At 37.9% G+C, this 9,951-nt stretch overlaps 3 protein-coding genes across 4 annotated transcripts in view; 2 read left to right on the top strand and 1 right to left on the bottom strand.

Annotated features, from left to right (window-relative positions):
- The first annotated feature begins 739 nt into the window (after positions 1–739).
- On the top strand, positions 740–3,766 carry LOC127859623 (uncharacterized protein K02A2.6-like). The gene has a single exon (XM_052397127.1). The coding sequence runs from the start codon at positions 740–742 to the stop codon at positions 3,764–3,766; it is 3,027 nt and encodes a 1,008-aa protein (XP_052253087.1).
- A 2,434-nt stretch (positions 3,767–6,200) lies between these two features.
- On the bottom strand, positions 6,201–7,194 carry LOC127859622 (heat shock 70 kDa protein-like). The gene is given in 4 exon segments (XM_052397126.1): positions 6,201–6,289; positions 6,292–6,318; positions 6,508–6,759; positions 7,098–7,194. Coding segments are annotated over 4 exon segments (465 nt in total).
- Positions 7,195–9,907: 2,713 nt separating this feature from the next.
- The window catches only part of LOC127860973 (lactosylceramide 1,3-N-acetyl-beta-D-glucosaminyltransferase-like), a 13,566-nt gene continuing 13,522 nt past the window's right edge, over positions 9,908–9,951 (top strand). For both annotated transcript variants that reach the window (XR_008039988.1, XM_052399306.1), the window contains exon 1: positions 9,908–9,951. This exon is cut by the window's right edge and continues 127 nt beyond it. The gene's annotated coding sequence lies outside the window, so the exon portion shown is untranslated.

Below are 9,951 nucleotides of genomic sequence, written 5' to 3'. Positions count from 1 at the left end.
CATTAAAAGACAAGAGTTCCTCAACACAAAGCGTGGTAACCTGTCAATAATGGATTACATTTCGGAATTAAAAAGAAAGGCCGAACACTGTCAATATGGGGAACAAAAAGAAGGGTTAATATGTGACATGATCATTAATGGCGTGAATGACACAAAGTGTAGTGAAAAGCTAATGGAGATACCGGTTACACAACTTACCATCGAACGTGTCGTGCAGGTTTGTAGGCAAATAGAATTGACCACGTCTCACATCAAATCACTGGGCGAAAGCCCTCACGTAAACATCGCTAGAACGCATCAAAACCCCCATAAGCAACAAAAATACTGTGCCAAGTGTTGCAGAAAACATGAAGTAAGGAAATGTCCCGCCTATCAAAAACAGTGTGACAATTGCGGTGAGTTTGGCCATTTCAAGGCATCCAAATTATGTCCTGCAGTCGGTGGGACATCGCATCAACAAAAGGGGATATCACACAGAGGGGCACGTGGCTATGGACGTAGACTGCGTCATCGCGGAAGTGATCGGGGAATCCACCGTGGATATCGGGGCCGTGGTGGTCAACGACGTGTCAACTACACCGAAGCCCAGGAAGACCAGGTCGAGGAAATGTTTAACCAGTTTGAACATGCGGATGTGAACGACGTATTTATCGCAACATCGAGTGAAGATAATCATGAATGGTCCGCTAACTTGAAAATAGGGTGTAAAACGATAAAATTTGAAATCGACAGTGGCGCAATGTGCAGTGTCATGTCATATGGAACAGCGAAGCTATTTGAAAAGGTTGCACCAATCAAAAGGAGTGATGTTATTATTAGCGGTGTCAATGGGCCAGCAGTGAAGGCGCTAGGAATGATTACATTGCTGTGCGAGCATAAAAATATCAAGCGTTCGGTTAATTTCCAGATTATGAACACTCCAAGAGGCATAAACTTGCTTGGAAGGAATGATTCAGTTGATTTTGGGCTGATCATGAGAATACACAACGCAAGACTTGAAACAGAATCTATCATTGAGAAATATAGTGACGTCCTTGGGGAAGAGATTGGGTGTATACCGGGCGAGTACGAGATTAAAATCGATAAGTCAATAGAACCAGTAGTTCATGCACCAAGACCGGTTCCAGTCGCGATTTGTAAACAATTGCAAGCTGAACTAAAACACTTAGAGAAATGCAACATTATTGCTAAAGTAACAGAACCTACGCAATGGGTCAGTAGTTTGGTGTGCGTAAGGAAGAAAAACGGAAGAGTGCGAATATGCATTGACCCCACAGATTTAAACCGCGCAATCCGAAGAGAACATTACCCAATGAACAGTTTTGATGATGTTGCCACAAGATTGAATGGGAGTAAATACTTTACAACGCTAGACGCGAATATGAGTTATTACCAAATAAAATTAACTGAAGAGAGCTCGAAGCTCACAGCGTTTAATACTCCGTTCGGCAGGTACCGATACCTGCGGATGCCGATGGGCGTGAAGTGTTCGAGTGAAGTGTTCCAACGGTCCATGGAACAGAACTTTGGTAACATTGACGGGGTAGAAATAATTGTTGACGACATTTTGATTCATGGTAGAACACTGGAAGAACATAACAGGCGCTTGGAAACGGTGCTTCAAAAGGCACGTTCAATTAATCTGAAGATGAATAAGAAAAAGTGTATGTTTGCCAAGCCGGAGGTGGACTATGTAGGTCACAAACTGACTGGAGACGGAATTAAACCGACAGATCAAAGAGTGAAGGCGATAGCAGACATGAGAGAGCCAGAAAGCTTCAGTGAGCTGGAAACCGTGTTAGGCATGCTATCGTATGTGTCTAAGTTCATCCCAAATCTCAGTGAGTTGAATGCACCACTGCGCGATATGAAAAGGCTAGAAACGTGGAGCTGGGGTGACGAAGCGAAGCGCGCGTTCAATAAAATAAAAGAAGCTCTTGTTTCAACAAAAGTACTTCAGTACTACGACTTGAAAAAACCTGTCACACTCACAGTAGACGCATCAATAAGAGGCCTGGGAGCCGCGATAATCCAACAGGACCGTGTTGTGGCATATGCGTCACGTGCGCTCACACCGACAGAGCAACGGTACGCTCAGATCGAAAAAGAAATGCTAGCCGTTGTATATGGCTGTGAAAAATTCCACAAACTGCTATATGGCCGAGATACTTTCCTAGTGGAATCTGATCACAAACCGTTGGAGTCGATTCTAAAGAAAGAAATACATAAAGCTCCGCTAAGGATTCAACGAATGATTTTAAAGCTTCAACCGTATGACTTCAACCTCGTGCACAAAAGCGGCAAGGACATGGGTCTAGCAGACTGCCTCAGCAGATTACCGTTAGAAAATCATTATGAGAAAACTATCGATGAAGAGTTGATGGTTTTGAAGCTCGACACGCTGTCGTGTTCAAACCATGACAAAATTGCACGCGCAACGCAAGCGGATGAACAATTCCAAGTACTGGCAAAGGTTATCATTCGAGGATGGCCAGAAACGAAGTGCGAAGTTCCAGTTGAAGCCGTTCCATTTTGGGATTACCGCGATGAAATATCAATTTACAATGGAGTTCTGTACCGAGGGGAACGCGTGTGTATCCCGAAAGAAATGAGAACAGAAACGTTGAAAGCGATACATAAGTCGCATTTAGGGGTAGTAAACTGTAAAAAGAGGGCGAGAGAGTTAGTATTTTGGCCCGGCATGAACAAACAAATTGAAGATCTTATTGGCAAGTGTAGTGCGTGTTTAATGCATCGCAAGATGAGCCAAAAGGAGCCAATGATCACCCAACCAGTACCTGAGCTACCCTGGAGCAAAGTTGGAATGGACTTATGCGAACTAGAGGGTAACAATTACCTAATCATTGTAGACTACTTCTCCAACTTCATTGAAGTAGCACCATTGCAAAGAGACACTCGAACGAGCACCATCTTAAAACACATCAAGCAAAACGTGGCTCGTTATGGAATCATGGACTCAATCATCTCGGACAACGGTCCACAGTTCACCAGTGCTGAATTCCGAGAATTCATCGAAAAATATGGCATCGCCCATATTACGTCGTCGCCTTTGCACCAACAAACAAACGGCCTTGCTGAAAAGGCTGTACAAACCGTTAAAAATCTAAATAAAAAGTGTAGCGAAACAGGGGACGACATCTACTTAGCCCTGTTAGAACTAAGAAACACACCACGCGATAACATCGGATCACCGATGCAACGTTTGATGGGTCGACGCGCAAAAACACTAATACCTATGAAACAAACATTGCGACAACCAGAAGCAACCAATGAAAATGTCGCACCGAAGTTGTTAGAATTTCGTGAAAAGCAAAAATTCTACTACGACCAACACGCAAAGAGCAAGGACAATCTTCAGCCAGGGGACGCAGTACGAATTAAAACCCCATCTGGCTGGAAACCGGCAGAGTATGTGAAACCGTCCGAATACCCACGATCACATATCGTTAAGGCAGGCGAATCGGGGCGCGAATATCGCCGAAACACGGACATGCTAATGAAAACAAAGGAAAGACCACACATTATCACCACAAACAATGACGTGTACATACCGGCACCCACAGCGCCAACAGAGACGGTAGCAGAACAACCATCAACAACTCCAAATCAGGAAAACAGTGCTAGTGCGAGATCGAGCGAAACTCGAGACAAACCGGGGAAAGAGAGTGTACAAGACACTGTTAGAAAGAAAACGAGGTCAGGAAGAGAAGTTCACCAACCGATACGGTTAAATGACTATGTGTAAGATGTGAAGTGCAAAACATGTGTCATATGACTGCCTTATTGTAGTGCAAAATAAACTTATTAATAAACTGTTTAATAACTATCATTCGGTAATATTGGTATTTGTATAAGTAAGATGTATTGTGGTGGTAAATGCATAACGTTCTTGAAACTGTACTATCATAACGAGTAAGGAACAGTTTGTACATATTTATTTTTATCATATCAAACTCTTGGTTAAGGTTTAAAGATTCAGTGCCTTCAGCGCTTTGATTTTTCTTCTAACAACAAAATGTTCATGAAATTTTCTTCTCACAAAAATCCAATATTAATTATTTTTGGGTGTATCTACTTTCTAGCTTGTTTTCGGTGTTATAACAGTCTGTTATCATTTCCTAGCTGAAACCCGACATTTACTGTATCTGGCATTTGTCATTTTGTCCTGAACAAGCTTGAATCCGAGATAACAGAGACAATTTTTTGGAAAGTTAGCAAACATGTATTTTAGTGAATAATTTTGTCTTACATGTTGTTTTATTGTTAATTTGATTTTATGAAGTTCAATTGCATATTTAATATATAAGAAGTTCTTCATTACTTAGAGTGCATTTTATTCATATAGAATATTCTATTTTCAATAACAATTTAACACTCAGAGGCGGCTTAAAAGAAATTCCCACTATGGTTTTATAAAAAGAACAGTTTATAATGTGTTACTACAGGTTATGTTATTTGCTTTCTTTCATAAACCTCTTCGCATATGTAACGATAGAGTAGTTGGTGTATCATGTGTTTATATTTTTAAAAAAAAGAAAGAAAAGGGGATGTCATGTATTGTAATGTAAGGGACACAACTCGTATTGTCTTGTTAAAGCATGCAGTCATGAGTTACTTGTATTGAGATTTATATATATATGTGAATCTATGAATAAAGCCAGTTGTGAGTTACCCACCGACGAGTTCAGAGTTATTACAAAAGGGTTAAAGGGCAATAAGCCTATAAGAATAAAGTTCAGCGCAACTAGAAAAGCCTCTCACGGAAGTACAATCAGCCACTATGCACAAAGCCCTATGAAGATTCGCTATGGTGACTCCATAAAACGAAATGATCCGGGAAATACCACACGGGCTTGGAGGAAGTCATGCATCACGATTAGGAGGAGGTTGGTCCTAAGATTTTCGGCATGCAAGGCCAACAGACGAGCGGAAATGCCATTGTGGCAACATACGCCTATACTATTGTGTGAACAATTCAGATGCTTGCAATTGTTTTTTATTCTTTAAATATTATTTAATTAAAATTGCTTAAAAGGAATGGCCTCCTTAATGTCCCGATCCTAATCATCCACGAACATAATTATAATGTGCGGATTTTCTTGTTTAGTCCCTTTCGTCCCCCTCAGCAGGGAATTATTTGACGTGAAAGCTGCACAAAAGAGATATCTGACTTGGACATGATTCTCATATTCCATTGGTAGTCGAAAGGCAATTGTGAAGCAGAAAGATGCGGGTTCATATTTCATCATTAATTCTACATTAATGTATGTCATTTGTCATTATGTGGAAAAACGTATGATCATCTTTCATTCCTGGCGAGATTTAGATAAATGAAGTAATGCTTATACACATACAGAAACTTATTAATAAGAGTACACTTCCTTGTCCTAACGAGGTTAAAATTATAACACTGTTATAAAGGAAGAGTAGCTAATATAATTTTACAAATATATACAGGTATTTCCAAAATTACGCATACAAGTATTATTGTTGGTAAATACTACGCAATAAAACAACAACCGGTACTACAAAAAAAAACTGTCAACATCAACGATGTAGCAATAGCAATATGCCAGATTTATTAAATACTTCTTTATGTCACACACATAATGGCAAACATAAACATATAAACAGAAACAAATATAAAGAAAGACACGAAAAGTGAGCAATAAAACATATTCAGCGTACAAACTTGACCATGCTTAAGATAAATATTTTATTAAAAAATTTAACATAATTTAGAATTCCGTAAAAGGTAAGCAAGAGCATCTCTCTGGTAAGATATACATGTATCACGATTTGTATTTGACACGCATACTCGGAAACATAGCATTTGCTTTAGTAAAAGCTTTGGAACTATTATATTTACAATTCTGATGATTGAATTGACTTTTACTATAAAAACATAATTTATTGTTAAATATTGTGCAACACGAATAACATCCTTAATGTCAGAATCCGAATAATCCACGAACATGTGATGGGCGGATTGGAACTACAAGTGGTTAGCGTGTGGCTATGATATTAATAAGTGAAATTATCATTTTGATTGATAAATAATCATATTAAATCAACTTTTCTTTCAAAAAATATTTCACTATCATATAGAATCTATATATATTTGATAGTGAACTATTTTTTTCAGGAAAGTTGATTTTTCTTTATAATATGATTATTTATCATTCAAAATGATGTTTTCCAGCGGCCTCGATACTCAGAGACAATGGGGCCACAGCCAGCAGTAGGAGGTCCTGTACCTCTTTAGATTAATACCATGGAGGATGGCAGCCTAAACAGCTGCAATCGTGTATGAAAGCAGTATGCATCCCACACAGATGCTTCATTCGATGCGTTAATATCTATCAATTAAAGCCTATCCATATAATTGATAATAACAATACCATTTTTGGGTACAACAATTATTAATTACAACAATTAATTGATTATTATCTGCAGAAGGTTCCATATATGTTAATGTGTATATACCTGCTCCATAAGCAACGGCCTCATCGAGGTCGATGCCCTTGTGCAGCTCCTTTCCAATGAAAAAGTCCTGAAGTAGTTTCGGGACATTTGGAATTCTGGTGAAGCCACCGACCAAGACGATGTCCATGACATGAGCCTTGTCCATTTTGGCATCACGTAAAGCCTTTTCAACCGGTTCCAGCGTGCCTCTGAAGAGATCGGTATTTAGCTCTTTAAATCTGGTTCTGGTGATGTATGTGTATAAATCAACTCCTGCAAACATGAAACCCTTTAATTTTATGCCATTTTCAAACCAATACATGAAGGGCCTTAATAGTATTTCTAGTTTTAAAATAACACGTTTTAACATTCAGAACTATTTCATACACCAAAGGAAGGTCTAAGTAATCCTTGGGCAGTAAAGCATTATGGAACGACTGCGACGGAGATAATTCATCATCAATTATTTTGATAAAACAAAACACAAACTACATGTATAATCAACGGTTAATAGCCAGGAACCAGCAGATATTGTATACATATTTTATAAAAACACTAAACCGTCTGTAATGTATAAAGCAAATCGATAAATAATTTCTTAGTTCACAAACCATCATACATTGAAACAATCTCAAAGCTTGCATATGTACTGAATAAATTAAGTTCTTTTCGCCCTCTCACAAGCTTTACGGAGACGAAAAAGACCATCAAACTGCTATCACATAACTGCTTTCATTTTGGGAAAACACCCGCATGATTAGGCAAGTATTTAAAGTTATCTGTACAAATGTAAGAAAATGTAACAATAATTTAATAAATTCCAACTGACGTGTTTAAAATCAAAAGAACCTTATTAAACTAAATAAGATCATTCTGCCGGCATTCTTTAAGATATTTAAATGCAAGAATTCATGCAAACCGTGCCATACGTTATAATTTAATAAATGTTAATTGATTTGTGTGGTTCTAGAGTAATGGGCCCTAAAAGCCCCTAAACAGTTACTTAGAGTTTTCGGTATGCGATAAAATTTGCCTTTGGTTTAAACGCTCAATGAATGTTTTCTTTACATAAAAAACAATACACAAACACGCATTTTATTCTCAATTTTTAAGCAGGTAATAATATTTGCACGAAGAGATACAAAGTGAATAGAACGACTAATACACATTGGTGTTTGCGTTAAGATCACATTCCAAGAAATGATTCAAGTGACTGTCGTGATTTAAATAATTGTTTAATTCATATTGAATAAAAGATAAGAAATGCATGCAGAGTCAATTGAGCTCTTTTCAGAGAGAAAAATAATTTTCGATTTAAATGAGATCAAGTTAATATCAATCTGTCTCAATGTCATTTAAACTACTGATGCTTCATTCATCAACGAAGTCGTGAAGTGTCGTACTCACAAACAAATGAACGAACGAACAAATGGATGGCCGTACGCACGAACAAGCGAGCGAGCGAGCGAGCGGGCGAGCGCGCAAGCGAGCTAAAGAACGAAAGACCTTATTCAATATACGCAGCTACCACGTCAATATGTCATGTTTCGTCTAAAAGTGTCAAATGCAATGGAACAATAATGCTATTTGTTAGTAGCCTGATAATGACATTAAATAGTACCCATGTTTGACTATCCTAAAGTGACAAACAAGAGTCGCCTCTGACTTTGGACTTACATGCTTTTAGAGTACACGAACAGCTTCCAGTCGCATATTATAACGTGTTTAACTTCGTCACGGACACTTGGCTATGATCCTACTAAGTATTTGTATTGATAGGTTAAGGCATACTGACCATGTTTGAGCATCCAAAAGTCCCCAACTAGTGTTTTCGAGGAATATGAACTAATACTTTTAAATAACAAACATCGGCTCATATGGCCACGTGCCGCCTAAATGCATCACGTGCATCTGCCCATTTATCAACTTGACTAGTAGCTCTTATATAAACATACTATTAGACAATACTCTTACTTGAGTGCCTAAAAGTGTCAACAAGACACTATGAACTATGGACTTGTACCTTCTTTAAGAATAAATAAGCGTTTAATATGTACCGTCATTCCGTTTCACGTACAAGTGAATGTATTAGATACGATAGTGGTTAATTTCCATTAAATCTCTACAATGAACAACGACATTCGAGAATTTGTTGGGCTGAGAAATTATCGCGCGTCGTTGTTAAAAATGACAAGTCATTTCGTCTGACACGTTGAATGTCGCGCGTTGTACTCATTCGATTAGATAAACGTTAAAGTAAAGACAGGATAATATACATATTTATAAGTTTTGCAGCTTAATTATTGACTTAACAAATAATATTTTATAAAAATAGATGAACAGATTTTCTGCGTTTGTCTATTTTGTTTCACATTTTTGTCGAGGTCCGCCTATATTTAAAAGAGTCTCACAGGCATATTGTCAATATTAAGATAAAAAAGTAACCCTCAGTTTTAACTCATAGACTCATATATAGTTCATTTTTTTAGATGCGGCAGATAAATCAAACGGGAACATTAATGTTCGAAATACATGTAATTTCATAAATATTATTGGTTTGAAAATAAACGAAGTACCATATAAACGGTTACTCTCATGAAATACCAATATACTAGTAAAAGGTACATGTTGTTGAGCCGCGCTCTAAGAAAAACACGCGCTCAATGAATGTACTTAAGGTCTCGTCCCAGATAGTCCATTCTAAATAACAAACCAGTCTAGGCGGAAAGTATCGTCTCTGATAGCTTGTGCGGACAGCGCAGGCTTATCTGGAACGGTACTTTAAGCACATGCAAATTAAGCCGGGTTTTCACACAGCGCGGCTCATTAACACTATATTTTGCTAAATATCCATTTCAAGCATGAACCTGATATATGTCATCTTAAATTAATACATAATAATAATAATTGAATAAAAGATCAAACTTTTTACGCATGATCGCCAGGGTTCACATATATGGCAAAAAGAGTGTATTAATAATCATCTTTCTTTTCGAAGAACGCACGTATATGGATAGAGGATTGAAGTTGATATGAGTAGGATCTTTTATCTCGAGTAAAGAGAGATTCTCATCATGACTTTGCAGTTGCGCATCTTATTTAACCGTTTGCATGCTGGGAAATTTGACGTCTGCTAAAATGTCGTCTGCTGAATTTCTAAAATTAGCACTTTCTTCGATTTTTTTCAAAGAATACTATCAGAATAGCAAACAGTTCGGATCCTGATGAGACACCACGTTCTGTGGCGTCTCATCTAGATCCAGACTGTTTGCAAAGGCCTTCAAAATTCGGTTCCAGCACTGAAAGAGTTAAAGTGACCTGTCGAACTCGTGCGCATTCAATAAACTTCTTCCATCTGGGATAATTGAATCAGACGCTGGTCAGGAAGAGGGAATATTAATGACACAGTTTGAAACAATAACACATTTTCTGTACATATATTTGAGCTGTATTAGCTGTATGAAT

Source organism: Dreissena polymorpha, chromosome 15 (assembly GCF_020536995.1).
Source record: "Dreissena polymorpha isolate Duluth1 chromosome 15, UMN_Dpol_1.0, whole genome shotgun sequence".
Lineage (NCBI taxonomy): Eukaryota > Metazoa > Mollusca > Bivalvia > Myida > Dreissenidae > Dreissena > Dreissena polymorpha.
Note: the sequence above shows the minus strand (reverse complement) of the source record. Positions and strands in the feature narration are given on the sequence as shown.

What these genes read in the sequence shown, in the direction of transcription:
- LOC127859623 (XM_052397127.1), top strand. Translation starts at nt 740, where the DNA reads ATGTGCAGTGTCATGTCATATGGAACAGCGAAGCTATTTGAAAAGGTT.